The sequence below is a fragment of the Danio aesculapii genome, chromosome 16 (genome assembly GCF_903798145.1).
Source record: "Danio aesculapii chromosome 16, fDanAes4.1, whole genome shotgun sequence".
Classification (NCBI taxonomy): domain Eukaryota; kingdom Metazoa; phylum Chordata; class Actinopteri; order Cypriniformes; family Danionidae; genus Danio; species Danio aesculapii.
Genome location: NC_079450.1, coordinates 22,562,986 through 22,590,235, shown reverse-complemented (window position 1 = coordinate 22,590,235; position 27,250 = coordinate 22,562,986). Strand labels below are relative to the sequence as shown.

Genomic DNA, 27,250 nt, shown 5'->3' with positions numbered 1-27,250 from the left:
TCACCAGTGAAGCAACTTCCTTCCCTTTTTACTTCTTTTTTTCTTTCTCTTTTTGGTGAATATTCTTGCAATGTTCCCAGAATGTTGCAGACTTATTTAATAACTTTCCTTCATGTTTTTTTTAGTTAATTATTTTTGCAACTATAAAATAACACTGCAGAACACTGCTAGATGGTTATTTTATAAACAACCTAAATAAAGCTTAGACGAAATATACACGCATGACTCTTTTTGCAACCAAATGAACATTCCCAGAATATTACAGGGTGTTTTTTTTATCAACCTGATTCATTATATTATTTAAAGTATATACTACAACTAACTTATTTTTAGCTAATTCAATGTTCTCTATATAGTTGTTACTTTATAACAGGTGTTTTTATCACATATCTCAGCAAACTCATTAGTTTTTGGTTGTTTTTAAAGACACAAAGAAAAATGTTATAGGATAGTGTTCTTTTTAGGTTTTGTAAATCACAAACTAATGTTCCCAGTGTGTGCTGGGCAGCACCAAAAATTGTTAACAGAGAATACAGAGGACACAATGTGATCTCACTCCAATTTGAAGTTTTTCATTTAATGGCTAATTTGTATATTCATTGGACCTAATTTAAACGTTTGTGTTTAAGATCTCTTGAACCTATTAATGGGATAGTTGAACAACCCAAAAATGACAATTCTGTCATTATTGACTCACTTTTCACTTGATGCAAACCTGTTTGAGGTTCTTTCTGCTGCTGAACACACACTAAAAAGCTATTTTAAAAAATCTTTAAAACTGATCACCATTGACTTCCATAGTAATGTATTTTCCTAGTCGTCAGTGGTTAAAGGTTTCTAACATTCTTCAAAGTATCTTCTTTTGTGTTCAACATTTTAAAAGCATAACGTAAACACAAAGGTTTGCAACTTCCTTGTGGATGTAAAATAGTGAGGACTTTTTCATTTTGGGCTGGATCAAAATTAAATGAATTATCCTATCATATATACACGGTGAGTTTGACATTTTTGTAAAAATGACTTCATGCTAATTTTGTACAAATTAGCCACAGATTGTCAAAAAGTAAAGCAGTTTCACTTTCCTGTGAAATGGGGATGGATGATGCACTGTTAAAAAAATCTGTTAGTTAACAGCTTCTGTATTTTGTGATTCACAAGTGTTTTCCATTTATTTACGGTTGTGAATTGCATTATGGGACATTGGTCTCTACTCTGTTGGCTTTAATGTTGAAAATTCAACTCTGTTTAAGAGTGTTTTTATTGCCTTTTCATTAGAAATAATATAGAGAGAAATTAGTTTGTATATAATAACAGAAAATGTACTTATAGTTTATTATAAGGCTTTTGTACCATAATATATAGCACCAACCCAGACAATATATCACTTTATACTATTAATAATAGTAATAAAAGTCACTTTTTCTAATTTTTCATGGTTAAAAGTTGTTGTAAGAAAGCATAAATAAATGGTCAAAACAATTAAAATAAATATGTAAAAAAATATATAACAAAATATGTAAAATTGCTAATTTACTAAAAAAAATTACAGTTTTACAGCATTTGCACATGTTGACCAGTAACATTCAACAGTCTGATTCAAATATTAAAAAATAAACAAATAAAAATCACCCTCTGGCTTTTTCCTTCAAAAGCCATTTCAATCAAACCACCGAATGCCACTGGACGTCAGAGGAAATCAACGATTCTATAAACAAAGGTTTCAGCTTCTGTAAAGACTTACGATATTCAGTCATGAGAATGCGAATAAGTGACGTATTTTATTTCATTAAACAACAAAGTATGCAAACAGTCATTTCCATTCCCACGACAGGCCCCTGAAATAAAACGTAAATAGTAAACGCAAGGTCAGACTCTGTTCATTTGTCTACATGCTTTCGCAGAAAAGAGCAAGTGTTTGTGTCTTTAGTCTGTTAGTGTTTTGCCAGTAGTCAAATGCTGCCAGTAGAGTATTTAACTTGATGCCGAAATGAGCTGTTTAGCCTAAATCCTGCTTTAAGTATAGCTTTATCTGCACTTCCCTTTGCTGATGAGAATAATTGATAGCATTTGTTCTTTTAAAAGGACAAACTGCAAACAATTCCTTTTTTTTCCAGCTTTAATCTTGTATCATTTAGCAGTGACTCAGCTATAATTTGATGAAGCTGTAGGCCGTGAACAGCTGACTGACTGCTGAAGCAGGCTTTTATATCACACGCTTGTGCTTTACAGATGTTAACAAGTCTTTGATTGTAGAAGTTTTCATGCTGCGTTGTATGTTCCAAGCACATGTGTTAACAAAAATGAACAACTGTTATTTAGTGCTACTGATTATTACTTCTGTCTCTATGGGTGCTGCTTGTCTGTTCATGTCATTTCTGTTGTTTTGCAGTTAAAGTTGATTATGGATAGCAGTTTATATCTCATTTTTGATTTTAGTATACTGAACTTAATTATGTTTACTTTAAAATATATATAAATTTGACTTTATTTCAGATATAGTTGACAAAGATCTCTCATAGGTGACATGGTGGCTCAGTGGTTAGCACTGTCGCCTCACAGCAAAAATGTTGCTGGTTCGAGTATGGGTCAGTTGGCAGTTCTGTGTGGAGTTTGCATGTTCTCCCCATGTTCGCGTTGGTTTCCTCCACAGGTGCTCCGGTTTCCCCCACAGTCCAAAGACTTGCGACATAGGTGAATTGAATAAACTAAATTATCCGTATATGTGTGTGAATAACTGTGGATGGATGTTTCCCAGTAATGGGTTGGTGGGTATTGGGTTGCAGCTGGAAGGGTATCCGGTGCGTAAAATATATGCTGGATAAATTGGCAATTCATTCTGCTGTGGTGACCCCTGATGAATAAAGGGACTAAGGAAATTTTTATGTTGGTTTTATGTTGTTGAACTTGGAAAAAAAAACACAAAAAAGTAAATAAAAGATTTAAAGAAATTAAAATTCAGCAGGTTGATTTAGACATATTTGACAGTTGATCAAAAATGTGTATGTGCTAAACTAGATTTTAAACATACTTAATATATAATATATTGTCAAACCTTTTTTGGACATTTTGTGTATTTTCTTGGAAATACACCTTTCAAAACTATATTAAAGTTGATATATTACAGAACAAAAGATATATTTTATATATTTTATAATATTAAAATATTAATAAACAATTTGTATAATGCAGTTCTTTCATATCATTCTTTAATTAAAATAATAGATACCTCAGATCTTCATCCACCATTTGTTGGAAATGTGTTTTTTTTAAACCATGAAACACATTTTAGAATATTTTTTGCATATAAAATGTTCAAATTAAATATATTTTCAATTTTAAAAGTATAATTTACTGACCTTCACAGCTGCAATATATATATATATATATATATATATATATATATATATATATATATATATATATATATATATATATATATATATATATATATATATATATATATATATATATATATATATATATATATATATATATATATATATATATATATATATTTTTTTTTTTTTTTTTTTTTTTTTTTTCCCAAATGGTGTTTAACAGATCAAGGACATTGTATGAATTCACAATATGTCTGATGATATTTTTTTCTTCTGGAGAAAGTCTTATTTGTTTTATTTCGGCTAGAATAAATTCAGTTTTTAATTTTTTATGAACCATTTTAAGGTCAAAATTGTAAGACCCCTTTAGGCTTTATTTTTTCTTTTTTTATTTTTAGTCTCAAACTGTAGTTGAAAATAATCATCTTTAAAATTATAATTCAATTTGATCATATACATTTCAGGAGGTTCATTCAGCTGTGGCGACCCCAGATTAATAAAGGGACTAAGCCGAAAAGAAAATGAATGAATGAATGAATTTACATTTCACCTATAAACTCATATTGATTTGATTGCATGTATACCTACAAATATAGCCCTGACTCTCAATTTCAGCATTAGAAAGAGGAAAATCAAAGAGCTGTTATTGCCATAAGAACATTATGAGTTATTGATCTCAGTCTGTGTCCCCCTGTATGATAAAGCTAATGCAGGCCCTGAACAAATAGGCTGTATCGAGCACTTCCAGATCCAGCACTACACTCACAGGCTACACTCTCAATCCATCACTGCACTTTTACTGGCAGCGCCGAGAGCAGATTAACTGAATACCGAGAGGAATATCATGACCCGGCAACTTTACCTAATCTTGACGGAAAAATCAAACAAGCAATTTCTCTCCGCCTGACTAAAGTGTAGTGGAGCGATCAGAGCGCCATCTTTACAAATACCGCTGGCTCTGGCATCAGCTGGTAAAGCACACCTGTTTACAACTGCTTTTCTATTGCTCAATAAAACATATAATGCACGAAGAGTCCTTTATTTCAGTACAGTGTTGCGCAATGTCTGCCATGATTTGAGGAGAGTTAATTCAACCTGGACTCTTTTTTTCAGTGTTTATGAAACTCTGGTGTCCTCGTTTGACTTTTAGTGTAAGAAAAAAAGATTCACTATTCTAGTAGATACATTCTGTTTGTTATATGATAACTGACATTTTTAACCCTGAGGTGTATTTATTCCTATGTCATTTCAATCGTAGTTTTTCTTAAATGTATTTTATCATCTGTTATTCCAGATAGTCATTAAATAAGTTGTTTTTGATTTCCACGAATCATTTATTTATATCATTTATCTTACTTTATGAATAAAAACTTTTTATTTTGTATTCAATCAAAGCACATTTGTATTTAAACATTGTTTTGCACACACTGTAAAAGGAGTTTAGTTGACTTTACTAAAAGTGAGTAAACCCTTATTAAGTAAATTAAATAAGTGCATAATTTAAAAAATGAGTTAAGTGAACTTAACAGTTCTAAGTTACAACAGAATTACGTACTTTTTTAAGCAACCTGTCACTTTTAAAGCAATGGATTTACTCATATTTTTTATTAATTATGGTGGCTTGAGAAAAACAACATACTGTTATACTACATAAACTTATTATTCTTCTTCCGTCTTCTTCTTCTTCCTCTTCCTCTTCTACTTAGACTATTTTAAGAACGCATCTCCCCCTAGAACATTCATGCCACAACCACCAAACTAGCTCCAAACCTCCAAACTATACAGAATTAAGTTTCTATATCTTTTCCAATTGATCCGACTTACGGTTTTCAGAAAACTGTCCCAGAAAAGTCCCATAGACATAACATTGGACCAAAGTTTGTGACCTCATAACTTTGCGCCAGACTGTCATACAGACGTAAAGTTGGGCTCATTTAGCTCAGACTACCAATCTGCTAATCACTGATGAACTTTCAACTAATTACCCACACCCTTGCAACCACTTACAGCCCCCTAGCAACTGTCCATTAGACTTCCATTGTAAAAAAAAAAACTGCCATTGACTATACATTGGACATTCTAACAACATACCAATCCATACTAACAAACATACTAATCATACTAGCCACTAGTCTACAGAACAATCCATCATTATACAATAACTTGCCTAATGGGGTATATTCCAAAGCATGCTAATAGGACTTATTTGCCAGTAACCTGGGTTAATCGTTTCCGTTGAATTGTATGCCAATGCAAATTCGGCGCGTTTAAGGTCTGTTTTCTTTAAAAATCAGCGTTCTCCAGCGATATAAAGTGGGTCTCAGATTGTACAAGAAGCACTGCATTAAATTAAGTTTTTCCAGCCACGTCTTTATAAGATGAGCATTTATTTTACCCCAGAATAATCAATATAGCTTCTGCGCTAGCCTGCTGATTTTGACGGGCGTGTGCGAACAAATGGCTTCTTGTCTCGTTTTACGCTTGAGCAACTAAATGAATGCCAAAGACTGTTTAACTGATTGTATTTGAATTACATTACAACATCGATGCTGTAATAATACCATATAATATGGAAAAAACTCACAATAACAGGTCACCGGAAGTTTATCAGTATGGGAAAAACACTAGCTCGGCATATACCCTATTACCCTAACCTGCCTAGTTAACCTAATAAACCTAGTTAAGCATTTAAATGTCACTAAGCTACATAGAAGTATCTTGAAAAATATATAGTCAAATATTATTTACTGTCATCATGGCAAAGATAAAATATATCAGTTATTAGAAATGAATTATTAAAACTATTATGTTTAGAAATGTGTTGAAAAAATAAACAGGGTGGCTAATAATTCAACTGACTTCAACTGTATATATCTTTTTTGTTACTATATACTATATATGAGAGAAGCCATCTGCAGTAAATGATGATGCATTTCAGTTTGAATTTGATCCAGTTTTGAAAAGTACAGTTTTATGTTGGCTTATATTAAGCAATTATAGAAACGAGTGAGCAAAAAAACACACACAGTCTGGAGCTTTTATAAAAGCATTGGAAAGAAAATATAGAATTTCATGCAACCGCAACTCCATTCTTAATACTCTTTTGGAGAACGTCCTCTGAAAAATATGTCTTAGGAAATCTTGATGATTACCTTCTATTTTATATGATGTCAGCCTGTTGTTTAAGATGAGCTGGATGTCACAGAAATGCAGCTCTTAGGGGGGTATTAAATCTTAAAATAAGTTTAAGTTCATATTTCTCTCAATAAATATTAAAATTAAGTTGCGCAAAAATTATTCAAAAAAATAATAAAACCTATGAATTTCAGAATAAATTATAATTTTGCTTATTGTGATGAAATAAAGATAGCACAAACAGTACAGAAATTTGTATATGAAAGCTATCTTTACAGATCTTTGAGCTCACAGAAACATTTATATTTTAAACACCTGTTAGTGCTTGAATATTTAAAGAAATCCTAGCTAATTAATTTCACATGATTAAAATATACAAAAAGGTAATATATATTTAATTAAAAACATATATAATTAATTTAAAAACATAAACATAAATATATTTTCAACCAAAACCTATTTTGTCAATTTCTTGTATATATTTTTTATATTTAAGTTACTTTAATCAACATTACAATTCTAAAAAAATATTTTACATACTGGAACTAAAGAAAATATTTATAAACATTTATAATAAACTAATAAATTTATACAAATCTTTGATCATACAGAAATGTCAAACTCTTAAAACTCATTTTGAGTGAGATTTGAAGAATATGTCTATAGAATACTGCAGTATTCTGCAAGGTAAGCCTGGTTCTCATTGACTGTGTGGGCCGAAGCCATTATCTACGCATTCCTCACAGGCTCTGTGCAGGTCTTAAGTTTACACGATACACCGGCTGACAATACAAACTCACTGCTGGTCTGAGCAGAAAACTCTACACAACATTTTCTTTAATTCCATTTAAAATCATTGCTCCATTTTCCGATTTGTTTTTAATCACCATGAGCAGAATGTAATCTTGTAGAGTAAAACTGCTCCATAAAAACAGGCATACATATCTTTTTTTTTTTTACCTTAAAATCAGTTTAAACGGTGTTCTTTGATTCATCAGGAAAAGTCCTGTGATGATTAAATGTAGCGAACAGACACTTTCTGAAGCTTGAAGATGTGGCTGAAGTAATGACTATCTCTGCATGCCCTCTTCTGGGTGAACAAAGACCTGCATGACTCAAATGTTATTTAATCAAATGCAAAGAAGAGTTTTCTAAATGAAATGTGTTTCTCTGGCCATTGAAAATGTGAGAGTCAAACTGTATTGATGCTTTGTTGGTGTAAAAAGTTTTTTTGTTAATAAATTAGCATACAGTGAGTGCTATATGCATTTATAGCTACTGGACAAAGGGTTTCTGCAGGTTTAAGGTCATTTAATAATAAGAAAAAGAAAGAAATACCACACTATAAAGAGCTTTATATCAGACTTCATTAGTGACAGCTCAAAATGCCTCCATTGTTTGTTTTTAATGTTTTGACAGAAGTAAAAGAAACTACTTTTTTTCTGATCGCAGTAAAAATATTGTGCTTTAAGTAGTGTACGGTGTGCCAAAAAGTGTACTGAAATAAACAAATCTCTTTTAGAATTTTTTTTTTATTATTCAGCAAAGAAGCAAAATCAAAAGGGACAGTAAATACACTAACAGTGTCAAACTATGTTTAACTCTTGTTTAAATTTACTACCCTTTTGTTATGTTCGTGATGAAAACATGCACTGAGTTAAACTGCTGCAAAAAAATGCATCAGCTAAATATTTATTTTGTGAATTTTTGTGCATCAATCTGTTAATCAACCTCAGTTCTGACCAAAAGTACTAAATTAGTTAGAAAATTACAGGATTTTAACTCTTTAATTTCCAAATTTATAAATGATGTCACTGATTTGGTAAAAAAAAAACACACACACACACAAAATGACATATTTTCTGGATTTCTTCACCTTTTAATACAGTCTTGAACATGTGAACAATTACTAACAACATTGGCTTAGATTAATTGATAGTTTTTCATTTTTTCTCTCTAATTTACTGTTGGTGGTGGTTTTTGCCCCATTGACTTCCATTATAACCACGTTTGGTGGTGCAGAAATACAAGTCTTTTTTACCCCATGTAGTTCTGAGAGCTGAGATTCATATTTTGGCTTTCTCAAACACATCAAGGTAAGCGCGCAAAGGTCACTCTCACACTTTAATACACACACTTTAATTTGCTGTTATACTCCATGTACAATCCAGAATTGAAAATTTTTGCACATGCCTATCTAAAGAGTTAATAGTGCCAACTGATGATCAACCATAAAAAAATGACAAATTTGACCTCTTTCCAACAGGGAAAAAGACCATCAATTAAAAATGCATGATTATATGGTGTCATAGCTTTGAAATCAAAAAGAATGTGGTTATAATGGAATACAATGGGGCAAAAACAGCCAACAGTAAATTAGGGAGAAAAAAATGAAAATTAATCAAAAACAATGCATCAAAGGCAGCGTTGTTTCACATGTCCAAGACTTTGATAAAAGGTTTTTTTTTTAATCCAGTCCACATGTACTTTTTATATTGAAAATATGTCATTTTGAAAATATGCCACAGTTGTAGGCCACATTAAGACTCCCCTACAGTACATAAATTAACTTTTAAATATAGCGTACATTAGTCTAATGAACGAACTTATTAATGAACGCTATCACATCTCAATGTAAAACTATATATTTCATCGAGATAAGCTTCTTGACAGTTTTCTTCTCAGTGGTGAGGGAGCAAACTCGTCGCTCGGTTGATGACGCATTTCCGGGTTCGTGTAGTTTATTGTAACACGTGGAAATCAACAGCGGACTGCAAGACAGCTTTATTTCTTTTTATTTACAGTAATACGAGGCTCCGGGAGTAATCGTTCAAAATGGTTAAGGCAAAATTCAAGGGGAAGAGCTCCATAAATACCTCAAACTCCAGTAGTAATCCCGGTAAGTTAACATAAACCGCTGGAATGTCTGTAAACTGCTAGTCGGCTAATGCTTTAGTTTATACTATGCCAACTCTAGTTAAGAAAAACCGAGAATCATTCTGTAACGTTAATGATATTCTTATGTTATGAATTAATTTGCTTCCCCTTGTGGGGGAAATGTTCAATTTAAACTAATTACTTAACTCGTACTGGATTGCCACAGCAATGTTTACCTCAACTTATTTTTTGAGAAATACTAATGTTATTGGTTGCAGGGAGAATGGAGAATCGTTTTTCCCACAAATGTATACGTAATTTTTAAAATTCTGTTAGATACAATGCAGGTTTTCTTTTTCAAGTCCTCATTTGAGAAGTTATGGCTGTTAAATTGTCAATATCTCTGTGATGTTATTGCTGTCATATATGTAAATTTGATACTTCAGATGTCATTTTGCTCTGAACCCTGATTGATTTCTTGCCATCTTAATCTCTTGCTCCTGTAGTGCACTTGTATTAAACAAAAGGCAGTCAATTACAATACAATTTGTGTTAATGATGCATGGTCAGACTACGTAGAATGTGTCTTTAAGAAGTAAATCATATATTAATTTTGGCAATGATGCATTCAACTGACCTAAAGTGGCAGTAAATAGATTTACAGTAGGGCTGAACTATATTAGAAGAAAAACTGATATTGCAATTATTTTATTTTTCTACGATGCATGTTGTGATATTAAATATAATTTCACCACATGTGAAATGAATAGCTCTATTTGGAAAGAATTCAGAATTTTAGTTACGTTGGGATGATTTTATAAGAGAAGGCGTCTGCATTAAAAATACAATAAATCAATCTTTATAATAAATCAATCTTTATTAAAAAAGATTTGATAAATACACCAGAGCAATGATACTTTACAAATAAAATGCCCAGTGCTTTATGATTTTCTAGATTCAGATGCTCAAATGTAATAATCAAATATAAAATAACATTGTAGTTTTCATCGTGTATATACTCAAATACCATTAATCTTTCTTAAATGTAGAAACGTCATTTCTTGTACTTTAAAATTTTTTTTTTAAAATGCTCAAAGGGTCACTGATCCTAAAAATACACATAGATAGTAAATGTTTTGGTAACTTTATGGTTAAACATTGCAATGACGAATCACAAGTGTTTTCAAATGTAACTCTTGGTCGATTATAATACCGGTTCGACAATGCAGATCCTTCGATTGTGACTATTGCGGACACGCACATTGCAATATCGATGCTGAAACAATATATTGTGCAACCCTAATTTATAGTATCAAAAAAATGTATAATCTGCTCTAACAAATAAATGCTGTTCCTTAGAGTTTCTATTCATCAATGAAACCTATCAAAATGTGTTCAACATCAACTGTGCAACATTTACAATAATAATCGTTTATTATTTTTATCACCTAATGATTATATTCAAATTATTTCTGAAGGTTAATGTTGACAATGTAATGCTATTTCCACTTAAAACATGCTTCAACTTCACTGGAATAATTAGCGTTTTTAAATTAAAAAGAAAAGGTTCATTTAAAATGTATTATAACTTCAAAATAGAGCTGCATGATATCAAACCATTAAACAGTGTTCAAGTACAAAAAAAATAATGAATAATTGAATAATGAAATGTAAAAAATAACACTGTATAGTCTTCATTGTATTAATTCAGTAAAATTATTCTTCACTAAAGTTACAAATGTACTTTTTTGTGCCTGAATGCTTTAAACTCCTTTGAAATGCCTTTAAAACACATGCAAATGATAAAGTTTCAGTCTGTCATCATGGCTGTGACTCCACAAATCTCGTGTATTCTCAACTGTTGTGCTAATCAGCTGTAAAGTTCCCAACTCAATATTGCATATCCTGCGATGTGACTATTGTGGACATGCACATTATGATATCGATGCTGAAACGATATATTGTGCAGCCTTTATAATAATGCCTAATGTTACTATGTAATTAAAATATTTTAATATCACACTATTAATATTTTCCTTTAAAAAAGGATATGCTTTGTGGGTAGACGAAAACAAAAACTTAAAAACATTCCTACTCTAAACCTTTGAACAGTTCGTTGTTGACGATTTGTCATATTGCATAAGACTAGCATGTACACAGAATATCTGATATTGATCATTTTACATAATTCATTTAACAAAACATTTAAAAACATAAAATTGTTCGTTGGCAAGTAGGTTTATATTTTAAAACTGACACAAGGTGCCTGTTTGTTAATCAAGACTCTTTAATTAACCAATCACAGTTATTCATTTTACCCAAAATGACTCTGCTTTACACATTTGCCATGCCACAGACCGAGTCAAGGGAGCTGGAGGAAACAACATGAGGGACCGAGCCACTATAAAGCGCCTGAATATGTACAGACAGAAGCAGAGATGGTAAATATTTGACCTGTTATTTACAGAAATACTAAATGTTGGAGATGGAGAACAGTATTGAACAATTATACATTATATCAAAGTAAAATGACGTGTTTTTTTTTTCATTCATCCACTCACAGTAACAGTCGAGGTAAAGTCATCAAGCCTTTGCAGTACCAGAACACAGTTGCTCCTGGAACTGTGGCAAGAGTTGAGCCCAACATCAAGTGGTTTGGTAAGAGCAGTGGATTTTAGAGGTTTGGCCCTTCGCCATCTTTTCCAGGTATGTTTAAGATCTGAATATATAATTATTTCTTTGTTTTTCTCATTTGCAGCCAACACACGAGTCATCAAGCAGTCGTCCTTGCAGAAGTTTCAGGAAGAAATGAATGCAGTGAAGAAAGATCCATACCGAGTGGTCATGAAACGGAGCAAACTTCCAATGTCCTTGCTGCATGACCGGATAAAGGCACACGTGAGTTTAAAGACACCTTTTGCTTATTTAAGTATACAGAAGTCATTCTTAAATATTTGTAAAGTGCCAATGTATAGTAAACTTACAATGTTTATTTTGCTAGCGCACATTGTTACACGTCAATTAAACCATTAATCCACGGAAAAGAAAAGTTTGTTATGGTAATCTTCAATCAAAGCCTGAATATTTATTTCTACGCTTCTCTTTGTTGACATCATTTTGACTGCTTCAGCCACATTATTCTTAACCTCTCCCCTCTTATGGTTTGCTATGAGGGAATGATGCACAAATAGAAAGCCCCGCCCCCTACTCAATATTTCGTTTTAGTTGGAAGTACGTCAAAATACTGTAATAATACTGAAAGTCTCAGCAACTTGGAATATTGGAAAAATTGGACATTGTGATATTTTAATTTGCTACAATATACATTGCGATTATAAATATAATAATAATAATAATATAGAATTTTAAAAAGTTTTCATGAATTTAGATTGACTGGGTTGATAGGGTGCTATGCAGCCATTGGCATAAAAAATACAGAGTAAAAATAAAAGGTAAATAAACAGCACTTTATGGTTTCTGGGGAGTCTTAACTGTACAAAAATTGAACAATCAAACAAAACAACATGGTCATCACATTATAATATAAACATAATATCTTTATTTTTTATCTTTAATAATTAGTCCAATCATGCGATGTGACTGTTGCGTTACACACGTTGCGATATCGATGCTCAAACGATATATTCAGGGTGTCCGCGAGGTCTTAAAAGGTCTTAAAATGTTTTAAATTTCAAAATCTAAATTTTAGGCCTTAAAAAGTTTTAAATTCTCTAAAATATTGTTGTAGGTCTGAAATAATTTTAAACTGGTTTAATTTTCCTATGTCCATGTAAAGCTACACAATCAGGCCGCCACTCATCCGATCATTATTAATCCATCTGAATAAAAGTTTTAACAAAAGTTTACTTCTTAACGAGGATGGTTTTTAATGTTTGTTGTTTAATGATTTATCTGGGCTATTAGAACAAATATTTAGCGTTAAACCTTGTGTAAGTCTGAAAAATCATTCATAATGGTCTTAAAAAAATCTTAAATTTGACTTGATGAAACCTGTACAAACCCTATATATTGTTCAGCCCTAAATTTCAGTATCAATTGGCACCGAACTAAATACTTTTCACAGCACTAATGCATGCTGTAATGTGATATGAAAATATGTAGATTTATAGGTGAAATAGTGTTTTTTTTATTTAGCATTATGGATATTCTTGTAAATTGAAATAATGTAATTATTCTGTCAATGTAATTTTGCACTTATAGTGGTCATTCTAAATTTAGTTTCATTTAAAATAATTAAAAAAAAGTCTCGAGTATTAATTAAAACCTAGTGGTTTGAAGAAATAGTGGCAAAATATAAATATTTAAAATGACTAGACTAGTAATGTTTTGTACCTGCACTGTAAGTGATTACTGTGAGTGATTAATCTGTTTTACAATTTATTGTTTTGATGCATAAACACTTTTTTTCTGACTGTAATGCTAGAAACTTTCACCCAAAACATCAAATTCTGTCATAATTTACACATCCTCTACTTGTTCCACACCCGTTTGAGATTCTTTCGTCTGTTGAACACAATAAATGATATTTTGAAGAAAGCTGAAAACTTAACCCTTGACTTCCATAGTATCTGTTTTTCCTACGATGGAATCAATAGTTACAGGTTTTCAGCTTTGTTCAAAATGTCTTCTTTTGTGTTCAACAATAAAGAAACTCAAACAGGTTTGGAACAAGTACAGGATGTGTAAATTATGACAGAATTTTCAGTTTTAGGTGAACTATCCCTTTGAGTTTCTAGCATTACTGTCAGACAAAAAGCGGTTATGCCTCCAAACAATAATCTGTATAGCAGGTTAAAGACACACTGAATCTTATTTAGCTTAACAACAGTTTATATATTGGGGCTGTGCGATTTGGGGAAAATATCTAATTGTGATTTAAAAAAAAAAAAGTTTTTTTATTTAACGATGTTGCGATTTCGATTTGATTTGCAATGTAATTTTGTAGTCAAGCTTCAGCTCAATATACTGTATCCTAGCTTCTTACTGCTAAAATGCAGTGAGTGTTAGTTAAAAAAGGAAAAAAAGGGTATTAACTTACTTTTATTCAAATTTGTTTATAAACATTCAGAAATTAAATACAAATGTTTCTCTAGAGTAAACGGTAGAATTATAGTGCTAGTTATCTCCTGGTGCTTTTGTGATGTTTTTTCATATGGTGTAACAGCTGCAAACAACTCTGAAATTGAACTTTGCTGTTGCTAGCTACTAGATTGAATGTCGCTAGCAACAGCTTTAGTTTACTTTTTAGCAGGACGCTTATATGTGGTGCTTTTAGGTGCTGGTTGTATTCCCTCGTGTTGTGGCAACAATTCTGCGACAGCACTTACAAATGAGCTCTTTTGTTTGGTGTCTGTGTGTTTGAAACCAAAATGTTCCCATATTACCAACATGCTGTTTTTCTTTGATATGAATTCATCTATTAATGCTTCTGAAGCGGCAGATGCCGTCATCCCGCTTGTCCACGCTTTCCTGTTTGTTTGTTTTATTGTGGTCGTTCTGCATATTTCAGTTGTGCAATTTTGATTAGGCAGAACGAAAGCGTGCTCACTCAATTGGATAGTAAGACTGGCACACACAAATCGCAGTCACGCATTTGCTCTGGGTGGCGGAAATTAAATAAAACATATATTTCATATCGCAGCCTTTTGCGATTAGCTAATTGCAACGTTTCAAATCGCGTTTTGATTTCGATTAATCGCACAGCCCTATTATATACCAAATAAATCTCAAATTTCAAACAGGAATCATTTACTGACTAATATTAAATTGAAATACTCTTAACGGTGCAGGTACAAAACATTACTTGTTTAGTCATTTTAAATATTTATATTTTGCCATTTTAGTTGAGGCATAGTAAATACATTTTTTGGTGAACTATCCCTTTAATATCTGTAAATATCTATAAAGCCTAAATCTTAATCTTAATTTATACTATCGTATCATTATTTAATAATCTCAGTTAGCTTTTCAAATTTAAGCTTTTGTAATATGTAATATTTTCGTTTGCTTTTATTATACTATTTCACTTGTCAGTTTTCATTATAAAATCATTTATTTCCATTAGTCCCCAAAACAGAATTTCTAGTCATGTTTTTCATATTATGCTAATCTTTTGTTGTGTTTTTATTGCAGGATTTAATTATACATTTAGTTCACAATAATACCTGACTCTCTACCTGTGTAGATTATTCCAAATTAGCCCCATAAACTCAAAAATATCCCTCACAATGAGCTCAATGGGAATAAAAATGCCTCCTCATGAAGCTCATTTCTGACTTGGAACAAGCTGCTGTTCATTTCTGGCAGACCCTCATCAACACTTCCCTTTGCTTATGTCTAATCTCGTGAGAAAGCAGTTTTTCGGCACATTTCTTGGCGTCTTGTGGACGTCATGTCATAGTAATGTGGATTACTATGATGAGAACAAAACAAGAAAGATAGTTATGTAATGTATACGCCGTGGTCTAGTGAGGGCACAGCTTGACTTGCAGTAGAACTCACTTTATTGGCACGCAATGGCTTGCTGTCTGCCAGTAGTAAAGAACAGAGTAAAAATGCAGTGTTTTACTCGGTTCTCCATGTTCCTTCTACAAATCTTGTTGACTCTCTTCAGCATCTAAACTGTTCCATGTGTGAGCGAAAACCTTTTAGTAGTTCAGTGTAATGAGCGTCCTCCTCTGCGTTTGGTCTGTGTCTCAAAACTGTGACACATTTTATTTTTTTGATGTATTTATTTATCCTTTGGCAGAATGCTCTCTTTCCATCCTCTTTTCTCTGATTTGTGATGTTTGAGCAGCTCCTGTTGCTGTAATGTCCATTGTTTGCACACATTTTTTGCTCCTTCTCAGAAATATTTTGAACATGTAGTGATGTGGTGGTTAGCCTCAAATCAGGTTGTTGGTTTTGTTTTTTTTATCATCCACGTCAGTTGTTCCGAAGAAACGCAGTCTTACCAGAAGTACATTTTCTTACGAGAAATGTTACTGGCTTTGACAAGATCTGTAAATTGCTTGTCGTTTTATTCCATCCTCTGTTGCTACAGTGGTATGGCGTTCCTTTTGTTTTGTTGTTGGGTCATTACAGATTTGGCCTAGTGCATGCAACTGTTAGGCATTTTGGTCATTATTCTTGTTTTTTATGTCATTTTTGTTTTGATGTTGACATTTTAATTAAGCTTAATAATGGTAATAGCAGCAGGACTGTTCTAAAGTTTGGGGTTATTATGATTTTTTTATTAAGTCTGTTCTTATCTTGAATTGATTTATTTGGTAAAATTAAAAAAGTCATATCCCAGGATATGCAATGTTGAGTTGGAATTATAATTGACTAGAAACCACAGGTCAAAACACTTGAGATTTGTGGAAATTAGTCATGGACCACTATAAGATTCTGACAGTATGATAACCTCGGATAAAAATATCACGGTTTCACGGTATTGTGATTATTGTTCTAAAATATATTCTTTTTAAATGTCTGAGTATAAAACAAAAACATTTTCCCCTTTTGAATACCATATATTTTAATTTGAAAAACATTTAAAATATTTTGGAGCAGAAAATGTATTAGATTAAATAATTGAAATAAATCATTGCCTTCTGCTCTCTTCATATGTTTTAAAAACACTGATATATTTACTATTTAAAACGGCAGCTTTGGAGATCTTTTCTGCTGTAGATAACAGTAAATAAAATGTAAATAAAAAGTCTTATACATACCGTGGGATTGGTATAGCAGAAAATTTGGCGGTTTTAAAACCTTGACTTTTCCAAACTGTGGTATACCTTGAAAATGGTTATAGTCCCATGCCTATTGGAGACACTGCAGAATTTACCCATTATAGAATGAAAGTTTATCATCTGCAAAGTATTTTAAGGCATGTGGCTTTGAGAGCATTTTAGGAGAGTTTAAACCATTTTAACAGTGCATAAAGACGTTTAATAAAGATTCATTTTATTGAATTATTTATATGATAAAGACTATGCAATGTTGTTTTACATTTGGTTATTTAATTTCTGAAAACCATAAAGCACCGTTTATTTCACATTAACATTTGCTCCAATATGTTTATTAATGCCTGTAGTTTGATTTTTATATGTATATAATAACTTGCATATAATTTTTTTATTTTTCAGTCCCCTACAAAATCATCCCAATAAATCTGAATGAATGACTTTAAAGCTATTGAAGTCATCGGGTGAAATTGTATGTACATCACAGAGAATAAAAAAATAAATAAAATTTCCAATATTGTGCACCCCATATTACGCTTGTCTTCAGGGTCGCGGGATTCTTAAGACATTCTAAAATGCTGAAATAAAATTTCTTAATGTTATAAAGTTGCTTAATGTTTTTGTGTAAAAAGTGATGCATTTTTTATGATTCCTTCATGAATAGAAAGTTTAAAAGAGCAGTGTTTATTCATAATACTTTTTTATAATTGTTTTGTAATGTTTACTTTATATTTAGCAGATGCTTGTATCTAAATCTACTTACAAGTGAGGATTAAGTATGTAAAACTTTCCACAGCTATATGAAAAATTAAAGGTGCTGCATGTAAGTTTTTGACTCTTCTAAAGCATAAAACACCATAATATGTTTGCAGATATTTAAGAAACATGCTAAGTGAACATCCTTGTTTATCTGAAAAGCAATGCTGAAGTCAGTTATTCTGGTTTGAAAATGTGTTTTTCGTGCTGGAACGCTGTCATTGTTTTGGTCATTTAACCTGCTCACTGTCACTTTAGCCAATTATATTTCAGCACCACGGGTTGCCTTCATAGAAGCAGCGTATTTCATTCATTTAGTCAGGAAGGTTCGCAAAGTGTGCGTCCATGACCGAAATGTGAACTCCAGTGGACAGTAACAGCCCCGAAATGAGACGCAGATTCAGAGTTCCACATGAGCTGGTTATTATTATTTATCAAATAATATAAATATTACGAGCGTAAACATTAGGTTAGCAGGTGACAATGTAAACTGTGTAATGTAAATGTAAACTATCCGCTGCTACTTTCAGTAGTATGGCAATAAATGTCATGTAAAATGCATTCAAACTCACATTATTAGCATTTGACACTAAATAAAGCACATGAGGTATACCTGAGGTGATCATTGCCAGTTTTCTGTTTTTTTTTTCCGCTATGGGAAATAGAAGCCATTTCTAAATTAGAAATTTCAAGTGTTTGTTGGGACAAAATCTCCTTTTAGTATGGAAAATATTTCTTCTGTTGCTTGCTATTGCTCATGTCAATGTGGCAACCTGTGCTTGCGTGGACTCTGCAGAGGGAGAGCCAAGTGAAAATGTGTTTTGATCCAGGAGTGCACTACCTAGTTTAACCACTGGGTGTCAAACTTGCATACTGCACCTTTAAGGAAAAAACTGGCTAGACTTTATAATGGTAGTTTTAAAAGGCGACTTCTGTATTTGTAAAAGAGTACAATAAATCTGATGTTTACAAACTTAATTTAAAGCACGATTGACTTTTTGGAATGCTTTGTGTTGCACAAAATTTTATGATGGACCAAAAATGTTTAAATGAGCACAACCTGCTCTCCTATAAATCAGAATCGAGCACCGGTAGCTGTCAAAATGCCTTCAAGAGATGAAATATCAAATGCTTCATCAAACAAATTCCATAAGTTCATACTCAAGGAAATGTGACACAAATTCTCATGAGGTCAGATAATCTTCTACTGGTTCTTGTAGAACTCCAAGGTGCACATTCTAGACACAGAGACGTTTGAGACAACATTTGGACCTAAGGCGCAGAGAAAGAGGCCAAACCTGTCTGTAGGAGAGCTGAAGGAGTTTGCTGAAAAGGCTGAGGTCTCGGCGCAGAGCTACAGTGCTGAGAAAGACCGCGATTTGGTGACTGGGGACAGCGGAGTCAAGTGAGTGCTATGACTTGGTTTTACAGCTGAATTCATCTGGATTACCAGGGAAATCGTGGCTCAGTTGTTGTTTTAAAGCAAAACAAATATGCATACTGGTCATTTTCCAGGTTTTGGTACATTTAGCTTCTTATTAAACACAGAGAGCAAAAGAAATGAGAATTTGGCAAAGTAGTAAAGTGGTTGCTTCTGTCATTTTCCCCTAAACTTGTCAAAAGCAAGTGTTTATGCCTGGAAATTGCATTCATAAAAGTATTTGATTTATTTCTAAAACTGTTTATTAATAAAATTGGTATGGAGTGATTTAGTGATTTGCACACGTCTTCACTTGTTTCAGCACTGAATAAATCCACTGCATATTTACTTGTTGCCACCAAATGTTATAATGTTCATATTTAGTTTCTTTCAGAAGTTTATTGTACTCTTCAAAGGTTTTTTTAGACATAGAAAAAGTTATGTCAGATCATGTGACTTTTTTAATAACAAGCTTAGTATGCAGCGAAGTACATCCCTATTGGAACTCTTATTGTCTAGAAAATATGTATCATGAAATAATTTGATCATTTACTTATCACTGCAGGGAGGAGGCTCGGGAGGAGATCTTCAAGAAGGGGCAGTCAAAACGGATCTGGGGTGAGCTTTATAAGGTAAATCACCGTTCTACATCTTCTTGCTTCTTGAAAGATTTAATAGAATCGATAGTCTTCACAAATTAAACCGCATCCTAAAATGAACCATGTTTTGCACAGGTGATAGACTCTTCGGACGTTATTATCCAGGTGCTGGATGCTCGGGACCCAATGGGCACACGCTCACAAAGCATTGAGTCTTACTTGAAGAAAGAGAAGCCTTGGAAACACCTCATATTTGTGCTAAATAAGTGTGACCTCATTCCCACATGGGTTACGGTAAGAAATGAAAGCAGAGCACTGCACTCTGTGTTCTTATCCTGTTGTGCTGTCCATCTAGGCAGTATTTTATGACATGCTCCTGAAGAGAATGCTGTTCCAAAAGCTTTACAAGACAACTTCGCTAGGCCACACTTAATATTTACTGCAATACATACCATAGCTCTTTGCAATAAACTCGAGGAACCGAAGCCCAAGCACAATGGCAGAACAAGTGTTTGAAAATGTCAATTATAAATCTACTTATTCAATCAATAGCTGGAAAATATCTTATTAAAGAGAATTTTGTGCATTAGTGTTAAAAAACTAATTTTTTAAAGTATTTGTGTGTTCTACTGTGTAAGTGCAGTTGAAGTCAGAATTATTAGCCCCCCCCCCCCCCCTTTGAATTTTTTGTTCTTTTTTAATGTTACTCAAATAATGTTTAACAAAGCAAGGGAATTTTCACAGTATGTCTGATAATATTATTTCTTCTGGAGAAAGTCTTATTTGTTTTATTTTGGCTAGAATAAAAGCAGTTTTTAACTTTCTTAAAACCATTTTAAGGTCAAAATTATTAGCCCCTTTAAGCTATATTTTTTTCGATAGTCTACAGAACAAACCATCATTATAGAATAACTTGACTAATTACCAGAACCTGCCCAATTAGTTAAGCCTTTAAATGTCACTTTAAGCTGTATAGAAGTGTCTTGAAAAATATCTAGTCAAATATTATTTACTGTCATCATGGCAAAGATAAAATAAATCCGTTATTAGAGACGAGTTGTTAAAACTATTATGTCTAGAAATGTGTTGAAAAAAAAAATCTTATTTCCATTAAGCAGAAATTGGGGGAAAGAATTAACAGGGGGGCTAATAATTCTGACTTCAACTGTATACCTATTGGAGTATAATTTTGTTAGCTTTGCAGCATAACACCCTATCCAAAATCCTATTGTTAGTTAAAAAGCTAAAAGTATTAATATTATTTTGGTCTAGCCTCAAACAGTTTTACAGTATTTTACTATCTGCTTGTAGTGTGTTTGTTTACCTTTCGGAGAATCATGCTATCTGGTTAGCAACATGCTAACATCAACTTTTTTTTTTGTTGAATTTAATTTACATTTTCAGAAAATAAAATCAAACTATTTATAAAATATTTCACTGTAACCTAAAACGTACCCTACATTTGTGTTCTGTTTATTTGTATACTTATTAATACGTCCCACTATTAGCTTAGCCACATGCCAGCCTCTGATAAAATCCATTTACATAGGGGAAATAAATCTGAGTAACTTTAATAGCAGTTTCTTAGCAAGTTCCTATATATGCAGAGCAATCCATAACAGTTATGGTTCTTGTTTCAGGATAGCTAGGATGTATGTAACAAACTATTTAGGCAGTAGACAGCAAAGCAGCTCGCTAAGTTTTTGGAACAAGGCCGCTGTCTCCAATGTGTCCTGTTGTACATTCATTTCTTCCGTATCTGGAGTTTGTTTCCTTAACAGACAGGCATGTTTTTCTTCGCTTGCCTGACTTTTGTAATAGTAAACCAGTTAAAGGCCCCTTCCCTTTCACATCTGTAATTCTTGTTGTTTGTAATTTGTGTTATTGGCAGTTCTGAAATGTAGCAACAAGGAACGAGGGAGCTCTACTAGCTGTTTATAAGATGCAGGTCTTTGCATTCAAGCCAAAAAAGCATTTGTCTGCATCCTGCAGATTTATGACTGAGGGCTTTTGTAAACTCAACAGGAGAATGATTGGGACACCCATTAGTTTCCATGTTGAAAGGGAATCACTTATCACTCCGTGGCGGTTCTTTTTGGCTAGCATTTTCATTCTTATCAAAAACCGTTTCATAGATCACTTTTTGTGTTCTAGACACTACATAAATATCAATAAATATAGTTAATTCGACTGACAGGATTTCAAACCAAATATTTATCAACCCTGGGCATGTTTCTGGAATTTGATCTGGAGTTCCCTGAATTTCATTCCACATGTAAATGTGAGGATTTTAAAATACAGAAACTGAAGAGGGTGTGCTGTGTATGGGTCAAAATGACTGATTTTACTTTTACTAAGTTTAATTTTACTAAGTTGAGATGATGGTCCATGAAGATATTTTGTATATTTCCTACTGTTAATATATTAAACTCAATGTTTATTTAGTAATGTGCACTGCAAAGCACTTCGTTTAGATTTCCTCAGTATTCATTTTTTTGAACAATCAGATTCCAAATTGGGGTGGACAGAGTGGCTCAGTGGTTAGCACTGTCACCTCACAGCAAGAAGGTCTCAGTTGGCATTTCTGTGTGGAGTTTGCATGATCTCCCAGTGTTTGACCCCCACAGCCCATGCGCTATAAGTGAATTGACAACTAAATTGTCCATAGTATGTGTGTGTATGGATGATTCCCAGTGATGGGTTGCAGCTGGAAGAGCATCCGCTGCGTAAAACATATGCTGGATAAGTTGGTGGTTCATTCCGCTGTGGCGACCCCTGATTAATAAAGGGGCCAAGCCGAAAAGAAAATGAATGAATGAATGAATAAATAATAATGACAAGCTCTGGACTTTTTTTTACTCTATATTGATTTAAGAGGCAATCACACAGCAGAAATGTGCGACAGTGGCAATCTAAAAGTGTGTTGATATTAGAGATGTATCGAATTAAGGCCACTTAAAATTTATCGGCCGAAAATGTTATGCGATTTAATGGATCCTCTAATTTTTGTGGCTTCAGTCATTATTGGGAAACTCTTTTAAAACTGGAAGCTTTAACAACTTATATTGAACTAAATATTGTTATCGTTCAATATGGAAAAATAATTATCGAGACTGCATTTTTGCCATATCACCCAGCCCTAGTTGCTGCTGGAAGGGCATCCGCTGTGTAAAACATATGCTGGATAAGTTGGCGGTTCATTCCGCTGTGGCGACCCCTGAGGAATAAAGCGACGAAGCAGAAAGAAAATGAATAAATGATTCCAAATGTCCAAATTGCCAAATATTGTTCAATCCTAACAAAATATACACCAATGAAAAGCTTAGATATCCAGCTTTTAGGTGATGTATAAATCTCAATTTCTCACAAAATTACTCTTAAGACTGGTTTTGTTGTCCAGGGTCACGCATATAATATGTAAATTCATACATACAAAGGCAATTGAAATTAGCTTTATCACTTTATTTGATTTTTAAAAATCTGTATTGTAAAATTGAAGGAAGTTTAGCTGTGGTGATGCTAGGGATGCTCATTTCGTTTAATTTTGCTAACCGACAACCGCGGCTCGTTAATCGGATATTAACGGTTAACTGGTCAGATTAATATTAAATTATTATTAAATTTAAAAAAACTGATGTCTATTTTGTGTCTGACACATTAAATATTGCATTTTAAATACTGATTTATTTTAACATGCTAGCATATTAATAACAGAACATAACAACAGAGCATCTTCACGCACATGCAGTGTTTCCAACAGCAGAGAATACCAGAATAAACTAAATAAAATAAATAGGCCTTTATTAGGAAATTATTCTTCACTTAAATTATTCATTTTGATTACAAAACAAAAACGCTGACTGATCCTTTTTAAGAACCGGCATAGGCTGTTTTTTTTTCCAATCATATGTTTTTTTTCTTCCATCCAATAAAAATAGCAGACTTCCTCAAATCGCTCGCTCCACGGAAAATATTCATTTATTTAGTGCCTTGCTGACTGTTATTATTATAGGCTATCACAAAACCTTTTTACATTTTTAATAAAAATCATTATTTTAAAGATTATGTCTTGATGTATGGTTTTCTCTCTCACTCGCGGTTCAAGTGCGCGCGCTGCGTAATGAAAAGACAATGACAACGTGCGCATATGTTGACTTTTTGTAAACAGTTTTGTTGTTTAAATATGATATGGTCAAGCACGGATCTTCTGGTGCGCGCTCAAATAAACGCTGCTGAAGTGCGATTTAGTGTGTTTATGTAGTGAGTATGTCTTCAACATTATTATCATTATTATTCAACATACATTATTATTAGATTTGCTAGGAATATTTCTGAATGTCTCCAACAGACCTGCAAAGTGGCAATAATGCGTCCTGAAGTAAAGTGAAACGGCTATAAACTCCAGCAAGATAAAGTCACTGTATGCAGAACCACAGACCTTTATCTATAAATAAATTCAAATTATGGAAACTGTGTTCATCTTAACTGAAAGCTACGACGTGTTTGCTGGCCTTAAGCATCACGCACTTGTCAGTCAGTCAGCCAGTCAGCACGTAACCTCAAAGGGTTTAACAAATAGGGCACATCACTACTATGGTTACAGAAAAGTTTGCGCTGTTATAATTCACTTACCTTTTAATACGTTTTGGTGCAATTATAATCCGCTATTAAAAACAACAACAATAACTAAATGTTTTGAATGGGATGCTGTAATGTAGCCGTGGAGGGATGCATTTTGGTGTGGCGCCTCGCCATTAAAGAATGAATGTAGCGGAAACCATGCTCTTTAAAAGTTCTCTGTAGTTGTCTTGACAACACAAACACTGCATATCTGGGATGAGCCGCGTGCAAAACACTTGCAGCTTTTAGTAAACCATTCAAAAGATGCCCCTCTTAATGCAAAAAGTGCATTCAATCAGCCCCTTTTGCAGCCAAACTAAAAATATATCAAATTTTTTGAATCGTTTAGCAGATACCATTAATCAGTGACAAACGCACCCTTTCGGTTAACAGTTACTCGATTATTTTGAGCATCCGTAGGTGATACCATGATGGTAGAACAGTGTTTTACTAAATAACCAATACATTTAACAAAATGTCTTTATTTTGTGGAAAACATGGTTATCAAATTTAGAAAACAGCATTGATTGTTGCATGAAGAAATATTACAAATGACATTTTAAAGATTGTAGTGGTAGGAAGTGTAATCTGCAGTTACTTCCATATGTCAGTGACAGGGGTTATAAGCTGACTATAAACTTTGTCAACAAAAAATTTCCTGAGATTTTCAATCCGATTTAGATCAGGACTCTGGGCTGGCCATTTCATTATTTTAATGTTTGCAGCTTCAAGGATATGCTTCACTGTTTTTTTTTTTCTGTATGATAAGAGTTCATTGTCATGCATAAAAAATTGCTGCTTTTTTGAGTAATGAACTTGGAGAGCAGAACCGGTTAGCTGCAGAGTTGAGCTGATTCCCTATTGAAACTCTCTTCATTGGGCTGTCCTCTTGTAGTTTTGTGTTACTTTGATGATCAGTCTTTTTTGGTCGACTTAAATCCTTTAATGACATTGTAAAGGTGCTCTAGAAATCATAGATGTGAATTAACTTATCTTGCTATGACTGAAAGAATCATCTCTTTGGTTTTCATCTGAAACACCTGCTGTCAGTGAACTAGATACAGGAACTAGATACAGGATACTAGAAAACTAGATACAGGGTGTTCGTGGGGTCTTAAAAAGTATTAAAAGTTGATAAACCAATTATGAGAAAATTAAGGCCCTTAAAAAATATTAAAAGTCTTAATGGCGTTGTTACAAGGTCTTAAATTTGTTCAAGCGTTGTCCAAAGTGTTTGACTCCAAAATGGCATGAATATATTTATTTTCCTTCTCATGTTAACAACGGTGTGCTCGATCCACGCGATTGGTTTGGACCAGGCGCGTCTGGCCAAGCTCCTCTGTTCGGGTGATGTCACGTAATTGGCAACAAATGTGGGAAGGTGATGTGACGCTCTTCATATGTAGCGAAACCATAAAGCCAAACCGATGGCAAAATGGGAAAATGCAAGTTTGCCTGGTTGGAGAAAGACGACTTTAAACAGTGGCTGAAGCCTGTCGCTGAAAACAACCGCGTAATTTATTCTTCTTAGTTGTCCTTTTTTATTCTTCCGTTGTATGGTTCTGCTCTATTGATTTATGTTACTACTACAACTGTTTATTAACAACTGTTTATTAAGTTAAAGGTTTGATACTGATTAGAACTTGAAGTGGTGATGAGGTCTTAAAATATTCTGAGAAGGTCTTTAAAAAGTCTTAAAAGGGGATTAAAATTACCTTTAGGATTCCTGCATATACACTGGGATAGTTAAATAGGGTATTTACCAATATTTACCACCATGTGCCAAGATTAACACCAGTAGCTGAAAGGATAAGAAAGTGTTCTCTGATTTTGTTTAGTGCTCCTTTTCAATAGATTATAATTTCAAGGGATAGTTCAGCTTTTAAAGCTATATGTTATGCATACATATTGATCATTCACTCCTGTTAGGTTAACTTTGAATGCGTCTGAGTAGTAACCTAGAAATTTAGGAAATGTTGTTTACTAATTTTGAGCTCCACTGTTTGAGGGATCTATTTAGAAGCTTTTTGTGCATATAAATGAATAAAAAATTCTTCATAGGAACATTTTGGAAAAATCCTATTGCAGACCCCTGTTTTTGTGTTTTATTAATTGCTTCTGTGTGTGTTGTAGAAACATTGGGTTGCAGTTCTTTCCCAGGAATACCCTACTTTGGCCTTTCACGCAAGCCTTACCAACTCCTTCGGCAAGGGCTCACTTATCCAGCTCCTGCGGCAGTTTGGCAAGGTGAGACCTTAAACATTTACAACATCTTTTTATGCCGGTACACATCATCGTGCCTTGGAAACCAAAGCAGAAGTTTTTATATGCACAGCAGTTACTCCACCTCATTTATCTGCTCAAGCCTCTGTTTTTAGGACAAGCTTGATTTCTGCTCCATAATGGCAACAGATGTAGAAAAAGTAGTGGTTTGCTTGGGGAACCAGATGTTCTCTACCTTCCCATAGTATTGGGCTCCTGTCTTCACATCTGCCTCTGAGCTATTTTTGGGAGCACAGCCGTAAACAAAAACTTGGAAATGCTAAAAAGGAGAGTGGGCTTACGTGACATAAATTTTGCTACGAGTTATATGACAAGACAGTCTTTTAGGATTATGAAAACAACAGCACAAAAATATCACTGTTACCATGCGCGATATAAATCTGCAGGTGTAATGACATTTAAGAGGTCTTTGTGGATTGCGTATCAGCTCTTCATTTCTTGGGCCCGCTTTTAAAGTGAGTAGTGAAATCT

General features: G+C 33.3%; 1 protein-coding gene across 1 annotated transcript in view; it reads left to right on the top strand.

Moving 5' to 3' along the window:
* The first annotated feature begins 9,208 nt into the window (after positions 1–9,208).
* Positions 9,209–27,250, top strand: part of gnl2 (guanine nucleotide binding protein-like 2 (nucleolar)) — a 26,310-nt gene continuing 8,268 nt past the window's right edge. The window contains exons 1-8 of the mRNA XM_056475346.1: positions 9,209–9,372; positions 11,707–11,791; positions 11,914–12,008; positions 12,109–12,248; positions 19,078–19,262; positions 19,843–19,909; positions 20,012–20,170; positions 26,630–26,743. Coding sequence (XP_056331321.1) covers positions 9,309–9,372; positions 11,707–11,791; positions 11,914–12,008; positions 12,109–12,248; positions 19,078–19,262; positions 19,843–19,909; positions 20,012–20,170; positions 26,630–26,743 — 909 coding nt within the window. The 5' untranslated portion in view covers positions 9,209–9,308. The remainder of the gene's footprint in view (positions 9,373–11,706; positions 11,792–11,913; positions 12,009–12,108; positions 12,249–19,077; positions 19,263–19,842; positions 19,910–20,011; positions 20,171–26,629; positions 26,744–27,250) is intronic.